Consider the following 24,344-nt stretch of genomic DNA (forward strand, 5'->3'; position numbering starts at 1 on the left):
TTTATGATCAGAACTATGCTTAGCATATATACAGGTTGTCTGTAAAAACAAAACTATTTATTTAGAATCAGCCGTGTTTATTTTTATAGTTAGGTGGTTTAGAGTCTGGGAATATGCAAACATCATTTACCTAGGGTGGTGAGTTGGAAAGTGAAACTTTTAATTTTATATCAGTAGAAAAATGAGTGAAGACGTTTCAAGTTTTCCCGAATCTGGCATTAAATTGAGCTTTTACATGCCTCTCATTTCATATTTCGTTTGCCCTTCTAATACTTGCTGCTCCTTCTATCCATTCTCTCTTCTGTGCTCCTTCTCTCATCCCTTGTTCACCTGGCTAATCCGTACTCTTCCTTTAAAACTCAGCCCAGGCATTACCTCCTGCAGGCCGGTGCCCTCGTCCTCTAAGCTAGGAGGCGTGGTCTTCTTCTGCCCTTTCTCTTCATTTCTTTGTCATCCACTGCCCGTGTGTGCTTTGCTCTGTATGCGAGTGTGCTTCCTCACTGCCCACTGGATGCTCCTAGAGGGCGTGGCTCTGTACTGCTTGTACTTGACATTATTAGAAGCAATAAATGTTTGTTCAAAGAATGATACGTGCAGCATTTATCTTCTCAATGTTTATCACATCTTACATACAGAGTTGACATTCAGTGAACACTTGACTTTTTGTTCCATATGTAAATTATCCTTCCTGCTATGAGAATACAGGATTTTTTTTTTTTAAGTTCAAGCAATACTTGTTTATTGTAAAAGATTAAGAGGACTTTAGTTTTGTCTCTGTGAAAAAGTATGAAATATTATTCACCTCTAGTTTCTGGAATTTACCCTATTATAAATCTACTGCTTTAAATAAATTTTTTTTTTTTTTTGCCCCACTACATGGGATCTTATTTCTCCCACCAGGGATATAGAATCTGGGGTGCCGGCAGTGCAAGCACTGAGTCCTAACCACTGGACCACCAGGGAATTGCCTAGTGCTTTTCTTTTTTCTCCCCCAAGTTCCATTCAATTTAGTTAACATCGATTAAGCAACCATTATATATTAGGCACTAAAGGCAATAAGAAGAATGAGAACCATGTCTTCTCCCCAGGAACTCTCAGTCTAAGAGGGAGAAAACCCTCTAGAGTAATGGAAGACCTTAAGTATCCTCAGTGCTTTAATAAGAGTGCATTCATGTGAAGTGTGGAAGAACTAAGTGTGGAAGAACTAAGCTGGGCGGCTTCCCAGGGAAGGTATATCCTAAGAAGGATGAATGCACATTCACCAAGAGGCAAAGGGTTGGCCATAGGAGATGTGCGCAGAGGTCTAGAGACATGGAAGGAACATTGTCATTCATGCCCCTTGTCTTCCTGATTCCACTAGGTCCCTATTGTATACCTGTTACTATATTTGCATTTTACAGATGACCAAAAGGGAGGCTGAGGTAACTCCTTTTGCCCAAGGTCACACTAGTAACAAGTGAATGTAAGCTTGGGTTTCCTGACTCGCAGTTCCGTCGTTTTTCATTAAACATAACCTGGTGAGGGAGAACCTGGCTCTCTAACATTAGACACAAACTAAAGATTTTAAAACAAGTTTACTAAAAATAAAACAAAAACAAAATTTACTAAGAATTGTAAAAGTACTAAATGCAAATGTATGGTTTGTGCTTTTTTGTATGTTCAGGGATTTGCTTGGTCAGGGTCAGGATTTGTTGCATAAAATGTATTAAATACAGTTTTACAGTTATGTGGGAAAATGAATTAAGCTCCAGTTTGTGGATTACTATTTCTAACAATGTCCTTTCTTTTCTCAGAGTGAGTTTAAGCCAGAAAAAGGGAAAGGGAAATATTTTAAGATTAGAGACCTCACTTATGTTAGCTGGTATTTGTACTTCAGATCTTATGTTCATATAACCTGTTGGGGTGTTTTTTTGGTACAGTACCTCAGCCAGACCCTAACCAACCCAAGCCTGAGGGACGGCAGATGACCCCTGTGAAGGGAGAGCCACTAGGAGTCATCTGTAACTGGCCCCCTGCTCTGGAGTCTGCCCTGCAGCGCTGGGGCACTACTCAGGCAAAATGCCCCTGTCTGACCGCACTGGATGTAACAGGGAAGCCAGTTTACACTCTTACTTACGGTGAGTTTACATGAGTCCAGCTTCCTTTTCTCCTAATAGCTCTTCAGATTATCATGGGTAATTTTTTTTTTTTTTTTAAATAATCTTGCTATCTAGCGGTTACTGGTCACTGTACTTCAGTAGATCTTTTAAACTATTTCAGTGGGATCCTAAGCTCCTAAGTATAGCTATTGCCAGATATTTTCTTTTGCTAAAGTGACTATTGTAAGTAGCTGTTACTTAAAAGAAGAAAGAAACTTTGTAGATCCACTGATGTTTAAATACCAGGAGAGGATTTTAGGAAGACATCTGGGCAGGATTAATGGTGTATGGAAAAAATCAGTTTTATCTAAAAATTGAAGTTGATTACTTTTCACATCTTTGTCATTTACTGCATCCTGCCACTTGCACATAATAGGCACAGGCTTCTATAATGATCAGAGTATCAGTACTTTTCCATTTCGTTTTGTTTTATAAATTTTTAAAATTTATAAATTTTTATTACGTTTTCTCTTAATTAACAAGAATGGATTCAACCTGGGTTGTGCAATTTTGTTCTAGTTTCTTCAGACAGATTCCTTTTTCCCTTCTAAAGTGGTGTACATTGTCCACAGACCTCCATATAGACTATTTTAGAGAAGAAAAATGGTTTTATTTAAAGAATTGTACAGATTGACATGAGTTTTCACCTTTGATGCCCCTCTGAATGAGTTGTGTATAAAACCAACATACCTGTGCAAAGTAAAATGTTTTCTCTTTCAATTTCTTAATAATCTAAAGTAAGAATTTCTAAGGTGGTTGAGAAAAGGGGAAGAATAGACTTTCCTCCCTGAAGTTGTTTTAGCATTCATCTCAGGAGCTGTACATTAATCTCATCCATATACCCTTCAAGAAAACAGTGGGATTTTTACATGTTTATTTAACATCTGTGAATATATCCGCATGTTTCACATAATTTCCATTTTATTGTCTGTTTTCACTGAAATATAGTGGTATGGAATACTCAGTCATTTGAGTCATACTTCTGCTTTGCAGTTACTTCAATTATTCAATACCATATATGTAAGTGGTTCTTCAGAAAAGGCTTAGAAAGAAGTGGTCTTCTGATTTTCAGTCTAGTGATAAAAAATTGTTTCCTTCCTTTTAAGTGTGATCAGCTTGCATCAAATTATTCTACAGATAGATTACATCAGAGAAGAATATGAAATATTGTCTAGAGTGAGCTTTTGGTGGTTTCCTTTTTGCTTGCAGACAAGACTGGCTTTCCTAAATTAGAGTGAATGTAAAACAGTTTTTGTGAGGAAGGCCTCTCTGTGTGTGGAGGGCGATGCTTGTCTAATGTATCATTTGCTGGTGACGGATACCTTATTCATTGTGCTAATGAACTGAGTGCCTTCTTATTAAAGTAGACCTGTGTTTTTCTACATGATTATTTTCTTTTCTTTTTCCAGGAAAGTTGTGGAGCAGAAGTTTAAAGTTGGCCTATACACTCCTTAATAAACTGGGGACCAAAAATGAGCCTGTATTAAAACCTGGAGATAGGGTAATTTTTTTTTTTTTTTTTAAGGAGGTGATGTTTTCTTGTTTTCTAGCATGCACATTCTGGACTTTTAAAAATGTACAGCAGCACAATTTATGTAACTGTTATTCTTAGAAATTGAAAATCATTTGGTTCCAACCCCAGTTATAATTCTTGCATTTATAGTTTGAAAAATAGTCATATGTCTCTTTCTGTGTAGCTCCTAATCAGTATACTGTTTTAAGGTACTAGTGAAAATAAAGAGAAACCTAAATCTTTCTGTAAATAAATATTTCAATATTTGGACAACAACAGTAACAATCAAGGTTACTCTTTGATATTTTTCTTTGAAAAATGCCCCATAAAACTTTAAAAACAAGTTTTCTGGAGTTTTATGTAGACAGGGAATGAGAGTTATGTTACTTCTGAGGAGGAGCAAATTTAAATCATTTTTTCTTTAATGAAGGTGACATTAAATTTTATTTAATATTTAGAGGTTTTTTGCACTTTCTAAATAAAAGTTTTTCCAATCATCAAGCATTACTTTTCATTTGGAGTTGTAGAATAAAACACCCAATGCATACACAACAGAATTCTTTTTAGTAGACTCATGATTACAGAATCTCCTAAACTAGCCTTTTAAAAATTCTGCGTCATGGCAAAGGGCATCTCAAGTAGACTTTTACCTATAAGTGTGACATGCGAGCGTTTCATAATCTTCATTGAACCCTAAGAAGGTAGTTTTGTGTCTTCCTAACGACATGGATGCTTGTGTGCAGAAAGGAAATGGGTTGTTAAAATGTCTTTTGAAATTAGTATTTTTTTTTAGAATTCCGGAAGGTTCACAATTAAACTTATCTTGGGTGTAAGTTAAGAGAATTTGAAAGTGAGAGAAGGGAAGACAGGGGTCCAATGTTATAATTAAGTTTCAGATGTTAATCTTTGAGTATCCAAACCAAGTAATAAGCTCTGCAATGATCATGACTTCTGTCTTTTTGCATCTCTGGGGGAAATTAGGGAGAGTCATTTGTCCCTGTGATGCATTACAGGTGAGATCACAGGCCTGAACATATTATGGAGGTTTCACTGTTTACCTTTTTTAAGTGAATTAACTTTATATTCATAAAGGTTTCTACCAGTGATGCTTAAATTTCCAAGTGCCTTCTTGCTAGAACACATGCATTGTTGGTTAAATTAGTAAGGATTTAATGCAGTGAATTTGTTAAAAAGTATTTGGGAATTCCCTGGTGGCTCAGATGGTAAAGAATCTGCCTGCAATACAAGAGACCCAGGTTTGATTCCTGGGTCAGGAAGATCTCATAGAGAAGGGAATGGCTACCCACTCCAGTATCATTGCCTGGAGAATTCCATGGACAGAGGAGCCTGGCAGGCTGCAGTCCATATGGTCTCCAAGAGTCAGACACGACTGAGTGGCCAAAAAAAAAAAAAAAGAAACCTTAGGTTTGCCTTAAGGTTTCATTCTTGTAGGTTCATCTCTGAGAGAAATAAGACTTATTCTTTAATATACTCATCTCTCTAGAGAGATTCATCACATTTATTTTATTGCTTTAGCCCTGCACTAAAGTAAATTACCTTAGGTTTTGTAAGTAAGTAACTTACTACTTAAAGTGAGTTGTTTATTGCTAAATCACCAATAGAATTAAGTGAAAAATTTCTTATGGTGAAGATGATAAATTACATTATAGTCTCTAAATTGTGCCATGTATAATCGTGGGAATGGCAGAGATCCATTTAGATTTGTGCATCCTTCTCAATAACTTAATTTTCTTTAGGCTATTAAATAGTTTGACTTATTGTCTTCATGATAAATGTCATATATAAGTGTACTACTTAAGAGACATTGAAAGCATCAGTCTGCTTTTATTTCTCTGTTATTGAATGTCATTATGCCTTTTAGGTAGCCCTGGTTTACCCCAACAATGATCCAGTCATGTTCATGGTGGCTTTTTACGGATGTCTCCTGGCAGAAGTGATTCCAGTGCCGATAGAGGTACCTCTTACCCGAAAGGTAACGCTGCTTAATTTAAGAGGAATGTAGCCTGATGTAACATGGCTGGCATCAAGGTTCTTGGATCAGTTGACTCAGTTACAACACTTAAAGGGGCTTCCCTGGTTGCTCAAACAGTTAAGAATCTGCCTGCAATGCAGGAGACCTGGGTTCAGCCTCTGGGTTGGGAAGATTCCATGGAGGAGGGCATGGCAACCTACCCCAGGATTCTTGCCTGGAGAATCCCATGGACTGGCGGGCTACGGTCCATGGGGTCCCAAAGAGTCAGACATGACTGAGCGTCTAAGCACACACTACAGAACACTTCAAACAGTCTGACCATTTTCCTAAGTACTTCACTTTCTAGAAACAGGGAAGTTGTAGAAAATTTATTTATGAATATTTTCAAGTTTCATGAAAATAACCTATTTTCAACTAAGATAGAATTTCTATATATCATATATATATACCACTTAAAAATTATGGGGACATACTTGACTTTTCAATAATTAGCTTTTATAGAAAGTCCCACTCTTGCTTCAGAGACTGTAAGTAATCCACATTTTATAGTAGGTGGAATCTTTCCATAAGAGCATTTTCCTTAACATCTAAGATTTCTATTAAGTCCAAGCGTGATGCAGTGATGTTGTGTTACTGCTCTGGGATATAGAATTTACTTTGGCAACACATCAGCCCTACTAAAATGAAGCATATGTAGCAAATGTCAAAGTTTAACCAAGTGATTTCTCCATGAGCTGTTTGACTCTAATTTTCTCATGCAGTTTATTATTGAGAGTTGCTGGTGAAGACAAATATGGTGGAAACTGTAGATTTACAAGAAAAAATTTTTTTTTCTGAAAGGAATAAAAAACAAAATGAGTAGCATCCCTGAAACTCTGGTTGATAGAAGGAAGTATCTTTAGATTGGTCAGGAAATCATAGGGTTGTTCTTAAATTATTAAGTTGGCAGTGTTTGTGTGGTTTCATAATGATACTTTTAAGATGACATTTTAATGGAAATGCTTTAGGCTGTAGCTTTTGGTTTTGTTTCTCTGCTGCTGTTGTAAGGCTTAAATCTACTTCCTTTAAAATAGAATAATAAGAAGTATATGAACTTGGGTATCATTGTCCATTTACTTTCTTTTTTTTTTTTTTTTTTTTAATTTATTTATTTATTTTTAATTTTTACTTTACAATTCTGTATTGGTTTTGGCATAGATTGACATGAATCCACCACAGGTGTCCATTTACTTTCATTGTAAATTTGGACATTTGGTGTCCATTTACATTATTTATTTTGTTCTGACCTGAATTGCTTTCCTTTTGGATTTGGGGTTATGGCTAGGTCAGGACAACTTAACCATGTTCACTTTTATTTCATTTCCTGAGATTAATTTAGAAGAGGAGCATTGCTGACCTTTGAGTGAAATGGCCACATTTGGCTGGTGGAATCCATCGTTAGCAGTGTCAGATTAATAAAACATGGTTTGCACTCAGGAAATCATTGTGCTGTAGCAGTTATTTGGAGGAACATACTGTCACTGGATTTTGACAGTTGCCAGATATCAGGGGGATTTCATGAATGTATTGCACAAGTGCCAGAGCGTCACTGAGTGTCAGATTTGGGCTTGGGTGTGCTCACGCTCACTCCCCTGCCTGCCATGTGCATTATCTTCTCTCCACAGGATGCTGGGGGGCAGCAGATTGGCTTCTTGCTGGGAAGCTGTGGTGTTGCCTTAGCTCTTACCAGTGAGGTCTGTCTAAAGGGATTGCCAAAAACTCAGAATGGAGAAATCGTACAGTTTAAAGGTTGGTGATATTTGCACCTGAATTATCAGTTAAAAACTAAGGCTAAGTGCTTTAACTAGTGTTTTAATTTACTAGTAGCTAAGTATTTAACATATTTTCTTATTTAATTCTCACAGTCTTATGAAGTAGGTACCATTATTATCCCCATTTTACAGGTGAGGAAACTGAGACACAGAGAGGTTAAGTAACTGGCCCAAAGTCACAGCTAATATATGGCAGAGCAGCGATTTGAACCCAAATCTGTCTGATTCCACAGCCCACACTTTTAACCTTTATGCTGATGGTTGGAAAAGCTACCACTCTGTTCACTAAAACTAAATGCTACATGTAGAGACAGAGGATAGACCACTAACCTCAGTGGACTTCCACTGCCAAATGGACCTCCCAGTTGTTGAGGTAATGTCAAGGCCTGGTGTTAGCGTGTGGAACGATTGTGCTTTTGAAAGAAGGTATAAATGTCTGATGATTTATCACTAAACATGAGATGAGGTATTTTCTTGGTTATAAATGATCTTGATTTGATCTCTTGATATTTAAAATGACCAATTCATTGTGAATTCCTTTTCTGATGGCTTAGGCAATTCAGTTTTTATTTTGGGTTTGGTTTAGGTTGGCCCCGGCTCAAATGGGTTGTAACAGATTCCAAGTACCTTTCAAAGCCACCTAAGGACTGGCAGCCCCTCATCTCACCTGCTGGCACAGAGCCAGCATACATTGAGGTAAGTCCCAAGTCTGGGATGTATATTCTGGCTTTTCATTTGGCTTTGGTTGAGATCCCATAAAATTTAAAACTTAACTTTTTGCAGTTTTAATGTTAGTAGGTCCCCTTGGTTTATTAGATTGCCATCTTTTGCCCCATAAGATGCTTTCCAATGGCCCTTCTGTCCCAATTATTTTTAGCATAACTACCTATTCACGAGAAAGACAACAAAGAAATTGACCCTTGTCATGTAAGAAAGTTACAGAAGACTTTGAGAAGTTCAGAGGTTTAAGAAATGATTTACTGGCAGAGGTATTTCTCTGCTGCTTTGGGGATGGGAGTGGTAGGGGTGAGGGGGCCAGTGAGAGACTGAAGAAATGAGGAGGAAAAATAGCTGTGCTTGAACAAATTTAACAGATGAAGAGCAAGGAGAAACAGATGGCTGGAGCGTTTGGTATTGAAGGTTATTGTGGTTGCGTGATTGATTGATGACCTAATCCAGTTGAGGGATTAAGTCCTACTGCATACCTGGCACCAGGCCAAGTGCTTTAAATGCAGTATCTCAGTCAGTCCTCACAAGTACCCTGTGAGGTGGGGGGGGGGGGGGGGGGTGGGGGATGGGGGGGCTGTTAGCAAACCTGCTTAGTAGCTAAGAAGACTAAGACTTAAACTAACTTCAGTCACCAACCAAACGTTTTTCTAAAAACTTTGACTTGAATGACAGAGCTGGAACTCAAATTCCCATCTGTTGCACTCTAAAAGCTGTGCCCTCAAGTACTCTGCATCTTGCTTGAGACAGTGTTAGTAAATGTTCAACAACTGTTTGCTAAATTAATGAATAAACATCCATAAATTATTAAAAAAAAAAGATTTTGGGAAAAAATCCCCCCAACCTTGAGCCCTGGCGTCCTTGATAGCTCAGTTGGTAAAGAATCTACCTGCAATATAAGAGAGCCCGGTTTGATTCCTGGGTTGGGAAAATCCGCTGGAGAAGGGATAGGCTACCCACTCTAGTATTCTTGGGCTTCCCTTGTGAGCTCAGCTGTTAAAGAATCCACCCACAATGTGGGAGACCTGGGTTCGATCCCTTGGTTGGAAAGATCCCCTGGAGAAGGAAAGGCTACCAACTCCAGTATTCTGGCCTGGAGAATTCCATGGACTCTATAGTCTATGGGGTCACAAACAGTCAGACACGATTAAACAACTTTTGCATAAAAGGGAAGAGAGGGACTTCCCTGACGGTCCAGTGGTTAAGATTCTGTGTTCCCAACGCAAGGGCAGGTTTGATCCCTGGTCAAGGCACCAAGATCCCATGTGTCATGCAGTGTAGCCAGGAAAATTTAAAAACAAAAAAGGGAAGAGAGTGGGCAGTAACTTTAAGAGGTAACGTGCTGATGTTGGATGGAAGAAGGATTGCTTTTAGAGATGAAAGGGATTTGAGTATATTTAAATGACAGACAAGTAAACAGGCAATTAAAATACTAAATCTAGCAGTCAGCTCTCAGTCCAAATTATCTCTCAGTGATGACATGGTTCATCCCATCATCCTCCTTAAAACTGTTCAGTGGCTTCCCTGACTACTCACTGACCACTCCTTTTCAGGCTTCTTTATTGGTTCTTCCCAAAAGGTGAAGGGCCATCTGTTATGTGGCTGCTGCTTAGCTCTCTGAGCATGTAGAACTACTGTCCTGTACATTTCCAGGCTTCTCCTGTTCTGAATGAACTTGCAGTTTTCACTGGAATCCTCGTATTATCCATAGGACATTGCTAGTGAGTTTCAAGTGTCCTGCGGGTAATAGGAAGCTATCAAAGTATTGTCAGCACAAGAGTGGTAAGAATAAATATGTGGTTAAAAGATGTATCTGTTTGGTGGGGTTAAGATAGGAAATGAGGAGCTTTGACAGTTATCCAGGTGAACCCAAGTTCGTGGAGATGGGGATGGAGAAAAGCAGATGGATGGAGCTGAGATGCAGTAAGGAAATAGAAGAGGCAGGACTTAGTGACTGACTCTGGAGAGGGAGGAGGCCAGAAAGACACGCAGGTTTCTGACTTGGGCAACTGGAGAGATGATGGCATCCTTCACTAAGATGGAAAGTACAGCAAGAGGGACTTCCTTGCTGGTCTGGTGGCTAAGACTCCACTCTACCAGTGCGTGCCGCAACTAAGAGTTCACATGCCACAACTAGAGATTCCACGTGTCACAGCAAAGATTGAAGATCCCGTGTCCTGCAGCTTATACTGGTGTAGCCTAATAAATAAATTAAAATAATTTTTTTTTAAAGTGATGACAAGAAAAGTTTTCATGGGTGGAGAGGTGGTGTTGGTTACATCGGGTTTCATGGGACTATGGGTCAGTCACCGTGAAGAGTTGACCCTCCGAGTCTGGATCTCTGGAAAGAGGTCTGAGCTGGAGATGGAGAATTGAGTCATCAGGAGTGTGGTACCCTGATGGATAGAAGTGAAAAGAGGACTTCCTGGTGATACAGTGGATGAGCGTCTGCTTGCCAGTGCAGGGAACTTGGGTTCAATCCCTGGTCTGGGAAGATTCCACGTGCTGTTGAACATCTAAACCCATATGCCACAACTACTGAGCCTGTGCTCTAAAGCCCAAAGCTGCAACTGCTGAGCCCACGTGCCGCAACTACTGAGCCTGTGTGCTGCCGCCACTGAAGCCTGTGCACCTAGAGCCTGTGCTCTGCAACAAGAGAATAACTCGCACTCTGCAACTAGAAAAAGCTGGTGCACAGCAACAAAGACCCAGTGCAACCAAAAATAAATAAATAAAAAAATTTTTAAGTGAAAAAAGAGGAGGAAGAACAGGACTTTCAGGCAATGCCAGCATTCAAAGGATGAGCAGAGAGAGGTAATATTGAACAGGAAGGAGGAGTATCACAAAAACCGAGAAAGGAGAAAGTGTCAAGAAAGGTGTCAGAAATTACAGAAAGGTCAGCTACAGTGAAGTGTGCAGTATGTGCTTTTGATTTAACAATGAAATAAAAAGTGACTGATCTTGGTAAAAAGCAACTTGAGGTATTGAGCAGCTTCGAGGTAAAAGTGAAATTACAGCTGATTGGTCTGGAGGCGTGAATAGGCCGTCTCCCAGTCTCCCCTCCCCGCCAGGAGCTGCTGGTAGACTAACGCACCTTTGGCTCTGCTTGCTGTGCTTGCCGTGTATTTGATGCTGTGCTTGCCGTGTATTTGATGCTGTGCTCTGTTAATGCAGCCCGAGTCACTTGTTTGTTTCAGCTTCGTTAGCAGCCACTTCACACTGATTAACTGATTAACTAATTAAACTTTGAAGAATTTTTCACTTTTGTTGAGCTTTGTCATTCCCTAGTCCTATCTTCGTGTGATTGAAGTTTGGGGCCCAGTGACCTAGCCTCAAATATTTATATGAAGTATTAAATTCAGCCCGTTGTCATGGTTTTTCTGGGTTTCATTCTAGTTTTGTCATTTGAAATAACCCGTTTATTGTTTCTTGTGTTTTTGTTTTCTGTGGTTTTTTTTCTCCTAGTATAAAACAAGCAAAGAAGGGAGTGTAATGGGAGTTACAGTGTCCCGCCTTGCAATGCTGTCTCACTGCCAAGCTCTGTCCCAGGCCTGCAATTATTCTGAAGGTCAGACTTCACCCCGTGACTGGCTGCACTGTGAGCTCAGACCTCTGTGACTGCGAGCCCTCTGCCCGGTGACTGGACTCCAGTTAATGACCGCATTCAGAGGGAAATGTTCTAAGACACATTCTTGGCTTGCTTTTGCTTTCTTCTTTTTCACAAATATGCTGTAATTTAAAGGAACAAAAATTCTGGGCAAACCAAATATGTAAAGAATGATTTCTAGAGTGCAGAAATAGAGAGCTAATTAAACCCATGTGTTTATTAGCTGTGGAATGTCAGGTACCTTCATCTCCCCATGCATATAGAGCTGTCATCAGCTGTAAGTTTGGAGTTAGAATCAAAGAAATTCTGCTACCAAAAAGCACAGATTAAAACACAAAATGTATTCTGGATTGTTGGACTTTAGATGTGTTGATAGATATTGCATAAGGATGATTTCCCTTAGAAGGTTCCCCACAATATTAATTCTTTTAGTGTTTTGTTTTTTTTTTCATAGAATGAAACAAGTTAATACATGCTCCTTATGGCAGCATTATACAGCCACATTCTTGTTTGGTTAAAAAGTATATATATGTAATAAAATCAATCAAAATATCAAAAGGAGTTGATTGAATTATCATATATTCATATACTGGGTTATAATCCGAGGTTTCAAAACTCAGGTTCTTAAAGATTGTTTCAGTATATTATTAAGTGGAAACAAATCAGATACAGAGCAGTATATGCCAATTTTGTTGTCAGATATCTATCTCTGTACAAGTATATAAGCTTAGAAGCATATGTGCATGTATGTAGATATGATATATAGATTTATACATATACCACCATTTTTTATTTTCTCTAGGAAGTATAATTTTCTACATATGCTTGTGAAACAAACATGTGATCCTTATATAATTAGGAAAAAATTATTATCTCAAAGACAGTGCCTAAGTCAAGGAATTCCAAATTCATTGTGTCATCTGTGACCACGTCACCCTGTGATCACTTCCCCAGCCAGTTTGAGGGGACCCTCATGTGATCAGAAGATCCTGAGAGCTTTTAGTGTTTTTTTAAAAGTACCAAGTCAGTTGTTTAAGAGAGGCAAGTGACAGAATTTTGCTACTTAAACTAAAGATAATTTCCTTATGTTGTTTTCCTGTTTTTTGTTTTTCTGTTACAGGAGAAACAGTAGTAAATGTTCTAGACTTTAAGAAGGATGCTGGGCTGTGGCATGGCATGTTTGCGGTAAGCTACACAGAATCAAGAGCTTTATTGTACTTATGATTCAGATCATTGTGTGTACTGTGTAACCACAAGCATCTCGTGGTGTTTTATGAAATTTAAGCTTCCAAAAGATCAGTAGTATTTTCCAGGAGAATTTAATTTTGTGTTATGAATGGTAATTTTTTTTTTTAAAGGAGAATGTAATTCTGTTTTTTCTCCTTTGTGTGGTTGGTCATACCCTTCACGTAATAGTATGTAGTGGAACTTAGGATCCACAATTTTTTAAAATATCTACTATGATAGCTCAAAGCTTAAAATATTCTATCTGTGACTATATGTTTTTCAAAGAACTCTGAGTTACCTCTTCTCTTTTCTGAAGAACAGATTACCTAAATATATCTAGAACTTTGAAGCTGTGGTTAATAATATCTAACTTTCTATTGGACAGAATGCTTGAATGAGTCCATGTTGCAATGAAAGAATATTGTAAACAAGGTAGATCAGGCTCCTTTCCACAGTAGAGGAACAGGTACCATGCTAAGGGAGTTAGAAAAAGGTGACTTCCTCCCAGCTCTGGTCTCAATTTTTATGAAAGAGGTAGCAGTTGAATTGGACTGAGAAATGAGTAAGATATAGTCATATGGAGATTTTTGGGAGGGGGGAGGCATTTCAAGTGGGAAAAGTTTCTTATGGAGCATTTTGATTAGGAGGGAGGAGAGAAGAGATACAGGACCCTCAGGACCTTTGAGAGTATCTTGTCCAACTTCCTCACACATTGCAGGAGACTAAGAAAGAGTGGGAGATGAAGCCCAGGGAAGAAGAGTGTTTCCCTTTTCTCCCAGGATCCCTCAGATTAGTAAAAGCCTTATTCCTTGAGCCATACATGCTTTCTAGCTCTTCTCTGAAGTCCTTCCCATTCCTACCCCCCCCCCTTTTTTTTCAATCAAAACTTAAGAAACCCTTGTGAGGAGTTAGAGAGAATCTTCTGTCTGTGATACACAGAGCAAGATAGGGACATGTGTGAAGAATTAGTTATAAACACCATTCTTCCCCTGAAATCCAGGTTTGTCAGCATAGCTGGAAACTTGGGGAAGGGAGGAAAAAGAAGTTTGCAGTGGTATTTTGGTATCTTTGGACCACTTAGGTAGTGCACAGAATGGCCAGTCTATACCAAGATTTAGTTACTCTGTCAGGCTGGAGCTCTTTGGGGACGGGAGTCCTGGGTGTGTTTGGCAGGAGAGACACCAAATTGCATGACCCTCTCAGATTGTTCAGTTTTATCTACCCAAACAGCTAACAGGTCTAGGCAGGATCTCCTGTAAGTGACAGGTAAACTTTGATTTCTTGCTTTGGAAGACCCAGCCCTTTGTGGTATGTAATAGGTGCTTATGCTTGCATAAGCATGTTGAAGGAAGGCACTTAGAGGGTGGGAGGGCAGTTTGGCAGTTGTCTGTTCAGTTTAAAAGCACACATCCTGTGACTCAGTGGTACAACTTTTCTGAACCTACCCTAGAGAAACACTTGCCCACGTGCTAGGGAAATGAGTATAAATATGTTCCTTGAAACGTTGTTTGTCATTGCAAAAAGTTTGTCAACAACAGGGAAATACCTAAGTAAACTTGGTATAGTCATACTATGAAATATTATGCAGTGGGTTAAAAAAATATATAGATCTCTTACACTGATATAGATCGATTTCATTATGTTTCGGGCTTCCTTCATGGCTCAGATGGTAAAGAATCTGCTTGCAATGTAAGAGACCCAGATTTGATCGCTGGGTTGGGAAGACCCCCTGGAGAAGGAAATGAGAACCCACTCCAGTATTCTTGCCTAGAGAATCCCATGGACGGAGGAGCCTGGCAGGCTACAGTCCATGGGGTCACAGAGTCAGACACGACTGAGCGACTAACACTTACACAAATATGCATAGATTTAGCTCTAACACGGTTTAAGTGAAAAAAAGGCAAGTGGCCAGATGCGTGTATAGTATGATGCCTTTCATGTTAAAAATACTTTTATATTTCTATGGGGAAGAATATACATATAGATACCTATAAAAAGGAATGGAAGGATCCATGGCAGATTCTTAACAGTGATTATCTCTGAGGAGGAGAGGAGGGAATCAGGTTTGAGAATAGGTAGCAAAGGAGGCTTCAACCATATAGTTAATATTTTAGATTTTTTTCAAAGAGCATTAGTGTTTGAGTACTATATGGTTAAAATTGTTAACAGAGTATCAGTTCAGTTTTAAAATGCTAAGTGTGTATTAGATATTGATTACTTTTATCTTTCTTTGCTTTTCAGAATGTAATGAATAAGATGCATACAATTAGTGTACCCTACTCTGTTATGAAGACTTGCCCTCTCTCTTGGGTCCAAAGAGTACACACTCACAAAGGTAGTTACACATAGCATCTAAGCTTTAATTATGTGACTGTTTGAGATTTCAGGACTTTTCAAGTTGTTCTTCTAGAGACATACTTCTCTGCCTTGGTACCTTAACAGATTTTAGAATTTGGTTACTATGAGATTAGATATGTTGTCTAGTTCATCTCGGTTGGTGTCCCTTCTGAAGAACTGAGATGAGTGTGTGTGAATCTGGGCCTGAGTTAGATTTACTGGATCCTCTGGTGCCTGATCCTTCCTCGGCTTGGATACGAGGCCTATCCGTAGGTCTCTGAAGGTAGTCACGTGTCCGTCAGTCACTGCCGCCTCAGAGCACCTGGCACCATTTCTTTAAGACCTTTCTTATTTTCTGTTAAGTGCAATTCATGATTCCTAAAATAAATGAAAATGTTTTTACTGTAGCATATTAATATCTACCAAATTTAGCCCATGTGTGTTAACTTTACCCCGTTTGCATTTATAGCCAAGGTGGCTTTAGTGAAATGCCGAGACCTGCACTGGGCTATGATGGCTCATCGGGACCAAAGAGATGTGAGCTTGAGTTCCCTCCGGATGTTGATTGTGACGGATGGAGCTAATCCCTGTGAGTATTTCTGGAGTGTCTGTCTGGGAATAGCCTTTCCTTTGGTAGGTTGAGGTTTTCGTCCCCTTTCCATAAGCAGTTTTTTTGTTTTTAAACATCTGTATTGAGAGAGAATTCACATATCATGAAACTCACCCATTTAAAGTACAGTTCAGTGGTTTTAGCATGTTCATAGAGTTATAGCACTATCACCATTGACCTGAATTTAGAACATCACCATCCCCAAAAGAAACCCCATACTCATTAGTCATCCTTTCCCATTTCCCATCCTCTGTCCCTTGGCCCCAGGCAACTGCTAATCTACTCCTGGTCTCTATATATTTACCTATTCTGGACATTTCACATAAATGTAGTCATGCTATATGTGGTGTTTTCTGACCAACTCCTTGCGCTTAGCATATTTTCAAGGTCCCTCCATGTTGTCGCCTATGTCTGGACTTTATTCCTTTATACTGCCATATAATGTTCCTTTGTATAGATATATTACATTTCATGTAGTCATTCATCATTTGATGGATCTATAAGCTTTTAAAAGCACTCTGTTCTCACTCACCTAGATCCTTTCTCTGTCGTGTAGCTAAAAAGAGCAATGAGGAGATAACTTACTATAACCAAGTGTCTGGACTTTATGTAAATTTCCTGTCAGCAAATCAGAAGAGTTCACAAAAGCTTTTAGAGACCTTACTGTGTTGCCACCTTTTCCCAACAAGCACAAACATCCTGAGCCTCCATAGGGTAGAATCAGGTAGAGCATTAGACACTACTGTGTTCTTTGTCATCAGTGAACTTTTGTCAGCAGTCACAATGATCATCCTGGTATAAAACACAAACCTGGGGCTGACCTTAATAAGAAACAAGTCAGCGAGTACATGAAAAGGATGGCACTAAGCCGGAATATTAGTAATGCACTGGCTACAATGCAGTAGTGGCTTCAGGAAGAGTTGCTTGCTTCCAAACCGGCTGCCTGTTGCCTGCAGTACACCTCTGCTATTGATTGGGCAGTTCAGTAGGAGCAGCCACATTCCACGCTGTAACTTTAAATAGTGGCAGTGACCTTTCATGGGCTGGACAAGCATTTGTTTGTCCTTGAAACCTGTCAGCCACCTCAGAGTCACGGTAAAATATGTGCACAGAATCAATGGCTTGCCAGGTGGCTCAGTGGTAAAGAATCCGCCTGCCAATGCGAAGACGCAGGAAATGCAGTTTTGATCCCGGGGTCAGGAAGCTCCCCCTGAGCAGTGAATGGCAACCCACGCCAGGATTCTTGCCTGGAAAAAAGCTCATGGACAGGGTCCTGGTGGGCTACAGTCCACGTGGTCACAAAGAGCTGGGCACGACTAAGCATACACTCACACAAACGATGTATGAATGTGTCAGCTTTCTGTTCTTTACCAGTTTCCTGCAGTAATGAAAATCACACTTTCAAGCTTTCAGGTTGATGTGTTTCAACCCCTCAGGGTCTGTGTCGTCCTGTGATGCCTTCCTGAGTCTGTTCCAAAGCCATGGTCTGAAACCTGAGGCCATCTGTCCATGTGCTACTTCTGCCGAAGCCATGACTGTCGCGATCCGCAGGTATCGTTCAGAATGTTGGTGCTCCTGATGGCTGTTACAGCTCTGATCCAATGTGCAGAACTGACTGGGTGCTGACAGAGGGGTGAGGTCTAATGTTCTGCTTCATAAGCCTGAAAATGAAGATGACTTTGTAAAGCAATTTGAAGCGTCTCACTTATTATTCCTACTATTGCCCTAAGTGTACCTAGGAAACTGAAATTTTATTTCAGCTGTTCTCATCTTATATTTGTGAATTAGTTCTTTTTCTCTCTTCAGAATCCTTAGTATCTTAGACAAGAAATATACTCGATTGTAGCTTACGTGTGGATACTACCTGTACATGTAGTACACTCAGGCCAATATATTATTTTATTAAACAAATTTTTTATTTATTATTTGGCTGCAGAAAGTCTCAGTTGTGGCAAGTGAAATCTAGTTCCCTGACCAGGGGTTGAACCTATGCCCCCTGCATTGGGAGCATGAGGTCTTAACCAATGGACCACTAAGGAAGTCCTCAAGCCAATATATTGTTAACAACTAGTTAAATTTTACTTTTTCCACATGCTTTGCAAGTGTGAATTTGATTAATTTGGCAGATTTTTAATAGAAAAAATGAAGATTTTTATTTGTGTGGTAGCCAGAGAAGATTTTTCTTTCCTCCATATTCATACTTTTCTCTTAATAGCTTTTAATTTGACAAATTTGATAAGTTTATTTTGTCTTCAGACCTGGAGTTCCAGGGGCCCCTTTGCCAGGAAGAGCCATTCTCTCCATGAATGGATTGAGCTATGGGGTAATACGGGTCAACACTGAAGATAAAAATTCAGCACTGACTGTTCAGGATGTGGGCCATGTGATGCCTGGGGGTGAGTTCTCAGGAGTGCCATTTGCTTTTCATAACATGTGTCTTTAGAGATAGTGGAAGCTGATGAAATGCAATCCAAAACCAGGAATCCAAAATTCAATACTTAGACCCTTTGTAAGAGTCTTACCTTCCAGCAGAATTGGGTGATTTAATTGTGAATGTTTCAGTTACAGTTGTTCACATGGATAGCTAAACACTTGAGTGATACTAAAGTAGCCTGGTTTTCACTATAGTTATCAAGATGTTGGGCCGACAGAAAGTTAGAGTACTCTGCTTCCTGTGTGTTTGAGTTTGATCTGTGTGAGGGTAAATTAACTGAACCCGTTTCTTCAGACTTTGCAGTCATTTTTAATGTCAGTCTTTAAAAGCTTCAGTCTGCATCTGCTGTATGTTCTGTTTGCTGAATTAAAAAAATTACCTTCAGGACCAAAAGATGGAAATTTCAGATATACCTATACAGTGTCAGGTCTCTTTTTAACACTCCTGTTTAGTATTCTAACTTAACGCCTCTCAGTAAATGGGAAACTTTCCTGGGTTCATTAGGATGAGGCTGTTTCTGCGAAGGTTTTCCAGACTGTCCCTTGATTGTGTTTTCTGTACCCTAGGGATGATGTGTATTGTGAAACCCGATGGACCTCCTCAACTCTGCAAAACAGACGAAATTGGAGAAATCTGTGTCAGCTCCAGGACAGGAGGCATGATGTACTTTGGGCTTGCTGGGGTGACCAAAAACACATTTGAGGTATTTGATGTTCGAGTTGCATGGGGAGAATGTTGGGTCAGCTATGGCGGCTGAGCTGGCTGATGGGAAATATACCTTGCAGCAGTTGGGAGTGTGTGCTCCGGAGTCGGGGTGCTCGGGGTCCAGCCTTGAGAGCCACAGCCTAGCCGGCCCTGGGTGAACTGCTTAACCTCTCTGTGCCCACTTTCCTTCTCTAGTGAGTTAATGTTTATAGAGTGCTTAGACCAGCACCTGGCACACACAAAATGTTCTTGTTTATCTCTTAAAAAGTAAGAGTCCTCAGGGAAACTCACCCTGGTCAGTGTCCCATGGTTTCAGCTTTATCGTCCCCCAAATTAATTAGTTTTGGCTGCTCTGGGTCTTGATTGCAGCATATGGGCTTTCTCTAGTGGCAGTGCTCGGGCTTTTCATAGTCGTGGTTTCTCTTGTTGCAGAGCATGGGCTCTAGGGTGCATGGGCTCAGTAGTTGCAAGTCACAGGCTTAGAATAACGTGTAGAATCTTCTCGAACCAGGGATCAAACTCACGTCCCTTTCATTGGCAGGCAGATTCTTAACCACTGGACTACCAGGAAAGTCCTGTAAGCTGCAAGGTTTAATTCTGAGAGTTCAGTGAGAATGGATTCATCTTTCAAGAGTAGACTCAGGTTAGCCGAGCTTGTAAAGACTGATGTATTAAAGCAAATATGCTCCAATAAAAATTAATTACAAAAAAATAGATGGATGTAAATTGGAATGCCAGCTTCCTAATGAATAATGAAAACCTGGTCTGTCACAGGGGCAGATTGCTCTGGTTATTCAGTCTTTCAGTGAGAGAAATATTTATTGAGTGCCTTCTGCGTGTCTGGCATTATTTTCCATGCTTGTGATACGTCAGGAAAAACCCAAAACTCCTCAAATAGCTCATTTTTCAATGAAACTAGCACATCATTTTCCTGCAGGCAGTTCTGCATGTGAAGCCAAATTGTAATGAAAGTCTGCCTGGTGAGCCTGGAAATCAGAACAGGCATGATTAATTGTCTGTATTTCCTAACTGGGATTAACCTGCCTCAGGCTCCCTTTTAGGGAGCAGAGAACTCCAGTTTGTGGGCCATGTTCCCTTCACATTAAACAGGGCTTATATGACCACTGCCAGTTTTCAGTTCTTTTAACTTCCCTTTCGGGCTTCCTTGATGGCTCAGATGGTAAAGAATCCACCTGCAATGCAGGAGACTCAGGTTCGATCCCTGGGTCAGGAAGATCCTCTGGAAAAGGGAGTGGCAACCCACTCCAGTATTCTTGCCTGGAGAATTCCATAGACAGGAGCCTTGCAGGGTACTGTCCATGGGGTTACAAAGAGTCAGACACGGGTGAGTGACTAACACTTTCACTTTTCTGTTAATCCAGACAAGTGGTTCTTAATCTCAGTATGATTATGGCACATCTGTCTGCTATCCCATATAAAAATCAGCACATGTAATTATGTAATAATAGGTGTAAATGGCAGGAGAATGTTATCTTTATGTGTGGTGTGGTGGCTGAAAAAGGTTCCATCATCTATGTTTACACAGCCTAAAATGATATGATAGAAATTATTAAATATTTAAAAATTATTTTAAGTAATTTATTGCTAAATTAAATTTAATACCATCTTTTATTACCATCATCATCGTCATCACTACTACATTCTTGGCCTACCTTCAAAAGTTATGACCACAACAACAATAAAAAAAGAAAACAAAGCAAAAAACAAGTTGTGACCAGTTCATAAACTCTTAAAGCACATGTTCACTGCCATTCTCTTGGCTTATTTTCACAGGCGACTATCTTTGCTAAGGGTATATACATTTTACTAATTCCAGTCTCACCTTATTTCTCTCTTAAGTGCTTGGACTACATATGTTTCCATCTGAGTTTTTCTTCATTGCGTTTTCCTTATATAAATAAGATTCTCAAGCAGTGTTTGAAGTTACTAATAGTATTTTAATACTATGAGGACAAGTGCCTAGCCAAAATTCTCAGATTTAATACTAAGCTTCTAGGTCCATAGTGATGAAGAAATTTTGAAATCTGCAGTAGGAGTTTAATGACAGTGAAGTGGAATAAAAATCCGAACCAAAAAAGAAGAAAACTATTGCATTGATTTTGCAGATTAAAATTTTTCTAATATTTTTCTTACTGGATTTTTACATTTAAACCCTATGGGAATTTTCCTGTGTGGTTAATACTTCACTAGAAAAAGATCTAAAAATGGCTGGTTAGAAGATAAAAGTGAGTTTGAAAAATAAACTACTGGTAGGGAATTCCCTGCTGGTCCAGTGGTTAGGACACCTCTCTTTCACTGTGGTGGAGAGCCTGGTTCAACTCCTAGTTGGGGAACTAAGATCACGCAAGCTACGTGGTGTGGCCAAGGAAAAAAAAAGCTTTGGTGAGAAAAACTTTGTAACACATATGAATACAAAGAACTGATGTTCCATTGTCATCATTTACTAATTGATATGAGGCAGATGAAACTCTCCGTGCCTCACTTTCTCATCTGCAAAATGAAAATATTCTGACTCACAGGGTTTTCTTGATTATTTCTAAAGTATTTACACCTGTGCCTGGCACACGATAAGGATTTAATAAATGTTAGATCTTGTTATTCCCTATATAAAGGAAAGAAATCTTAAAAATTAAAGGGAAAAATCCAGTGAAATAGAAAAAGTAGACAGGAGACTTGACTAGGCTATTCACTAAAGAAATACAGATGGCTGATAAGCAAAGGAAAAGAAATTCATCTGTGTTAGTAATAAAGAAATGCAGTTAAAGTGACAGTGGGATTTTTTTTTTTTTTTTTTTGCCTACCAGATTGGCAAAGTTTGGAAAAATTATTAACATATATTAGCCAAAGTATAGGGAAAGCATTCTAATATGATATTGGTAGAGTGTAAATTGCTATAATAGTTTTGTAGGACAGCCTGTTAAAATTGAAGAGACTGATGCCTTTTGTACAAATGCACAGAAATATGTACAGCAGTATTCAATAAAGCACTATTAGTAATAGTGAAAAGTTAGAGTGACCTACCTAGCCAGAAAGACTGGTTACATTCTAATAGTCCTAATTCTGTTGGTTTCTTGGGTACAGACTCTGGGCCAGGCACTGTGCTTATGTCTGCAAATCTGTTTACTTTCCCTTGATCTTTACCCTAAGGCTGTGAGAGGCATTGGGAGTTCCATTTGATAGACAAAGAAACTGAGGTTTAGAGAAATGTAGGAACCTCCTCAAAACCCACATTACTAGTAAATGGCAAAGCCAGACATTGAATTTTTATCTGACTCCACACGCTATGTTATGTCATCACCACTGTGATGGTATATTATAGAATTCTTGTACAAAGGGAGATAGATTGACTATTACCAACTTGAAAAGGGATCCAGAATACATACACTATGTGAAACACATATAATATGTGAAAAAAGCAAGTTACAAAACAGTGTGTATTATGATCCCTTTAAAAAAATCTCAATGTATTGATCTATGAATCTTAAGTCTAGAGAGATAAACAACAAATTATAAGTGTTTGTTATCTCTTAAGGGGGTGGGATTCCTGGGTTCACTATGTATATAATTTTAGTTTTCAACAAGCATGTTTAAAAGTTTTTAGAAGACATTTAAAAAATTAAATGCTTCTTTTTTTTTAAGCTAACATTTTCACTTTCTTCTGCCTTTTAGGTGATTCCAGTGAATTCTGCCGGCTCTCCTGTTGGAGATGTACCGTTCATCCGGTCGGGATTGTTGGGGTTTGTGGGGCCAGTAAGTGATGCTTTCATGTTTGTTTTGGTGCACCTGATCCAAATATTTGTACTTTAGTGCACAAAACAGATTATAATTAGTCCAGGAGTATTCCAGGGTCGCTTAACTTATATTTAGAGCAGTTTCTGAAAAAGTGTCATAAAATGAGTAATGTTTATTGCTTCCATTATCCAAATTCATTTTATTCCTTTAAACCAAGACATTATTTTTTACTTTGAAAACTCTTTTCACTTATTCTTGCTACATTGCTTTGATTTCTTTAATATATTTAAGTAAGTTAGAAGAGTGCTGAAAAAGTTCCCTTCAACAGCAAATGGAAACCATAATAGTGTACAAATCATTTTCATATAGATTATCAGTACTGCCTCAGGTGTAACAGAAAATTCTTTGAAAGAAAATAATTTGTTTTTCAGCAAATAGAATTTACAGGTCCTAGGTTTACAGAGACAATTAGGATACAAAACCTATTCTCAAAGAGCTCGCTGTTAGCTTCATGAGCTGGTGAGAAAGGCAGAAGCCAGAGCATGGAGGGCGTTATATAAAATAATGGAAAGTTTGGATTTTCTTTTGAGCCAACATATTTCCCCCATCTCTTAATTACCTTCATACACTCTTTTTCTCATTTTAACAGTTCAAGTTGTATAAGCAAAGATCTAATTTTATTTTATTTTCTCCCCATCATTAATAGGTGGATGGTGGGGGTGAGGGCATATCTATCTCTAAGAGAATCACTCTCCCAGAAAGAGACATCTATACCTACTATCTTGACTTATTCACTTAACCCCAAGAAATTCTCAAAAACCGAGCTCCTTTTAGCTTCTGTTCCACTACTGAGGTCTAAGATGGAACTCCAGCCATCACATCTGCATTCCATAAAACAGGACGGTCCTACTCTCTCTTAAGACAGATTCCCTGAAGCTGCTGAGCAACACTTCTCCTCATATCTCATTGTTCTGAACTAGTCACCTGGCCAAACCTAGCTGCAAAGGAGGCTGAAATGCAGTCTTTATTTAGGTCAGCCATGCCCAGCTAGAAATCCTATTGCTGTGAAAGAAATGGAGAAACAGATGTTGGGGGATTGGCTGTGACTGTCTTGCTGTCTTTATTTACGTCCACTTTCAGATTGTGCTGGCAATGGCTGATTCTCTTTTGTCTTCTGGGGTGACATAAAGATGGATCAGTAGCTTCTTGAGACTAGAGATATGTCTTACAGAGCCTCATCAGTGTGTGGCACTACATTGTACTTAGTGAATCAATGAGTGACATTCAAGTGGAGATGATTTATTAGATAATTCAGTATATGTAAATGGTCCAAAAATTTAGGAATTCTGTAACGAATGAGAAAAGTTAGTTTATTGCAAACATGTCTGGGAAAATTATTGATAAAAATTATATGAAATAATAAATAATAGAATTATTTATACAAATGATGCTTTTAGAACACTGACAGCGGACTTCCTGCAGTTCAGTTA

At 39.0% G+C, this 24,344-nt stretch overlaps 1 protein-coding gene across 1 annotated transcript in view; it reads left to right on the forward strand.

Annotated features, from left to right (window-relative positions):
• DIP2B (disco interacting protein 2 homolog B) overlaps positions 1-24,344 on the forward strand; it is a 228,540-nt gene that overhangs the window by 165,671 nt on the left and 38,525 nt on the right. Inside the window, exons 8-20 of the mRNA XM_040234023.1 lie at positions 1,920-2,117; positions 3,548-3,639; positions 5,534-5,644; positions 7,309-7,432; positions 8,042-8,151; positions 11,647-11,749; positions 12,909-12,973; positions 15,257-15,350; positions 15,822-15,941; positions 17,399-17,513; positions 18,219-18,358; positions 18,963-19,099; positions 22,792-22,872. Coding sequence (XP_040089957.1) covers positions 1,920-2,117; positions 3,548-3,639; positions 5,534-5,644; positions 7,309-7,432; positions 8,042-8,151; positions 11,647-11,749; positions 12,909-12,973; positions 15,257-15,350; positions 15,822-15,941; positions 17,399-17,513; positions 18,219-18,358; positions 18,963-19,099; positions 22,792-22,872 — 1,490 coding nt within the window. The remainder of the gene's footprint in view (positions 1-1,919; positions 2,118-3,547; positions 3,640-5,533; positions 5,645-7,308; positions 7,433-8,041; positions 8,152-11,646; positions 11,750-12,908; positions 12,974-15,256; positions 15,351-15,821; positions 15,942-17,398; positions 17,514-18,218; positions 18,359-18,962; positions 19,100-22,791; positions 22,873-24,344) is intronic.

This window comes from Oryx dammah, unplaced genomic scaffold, assembly GCF_014754425.2.
Source record: "Oryx dammah isolate SB20612 unplaced genomic scaffold, SCBI_Odam_1.1 HiC_scaffold_29, whole genome shotgun sequence".
In the NCBI taxonomy this organism is placed as follows: domain Eukaryota; kingdom Metazoa; phylum Chordata; class Mammalia; order Artiodactyla; family Bovidae; genus Oryx; species Oryx dammah.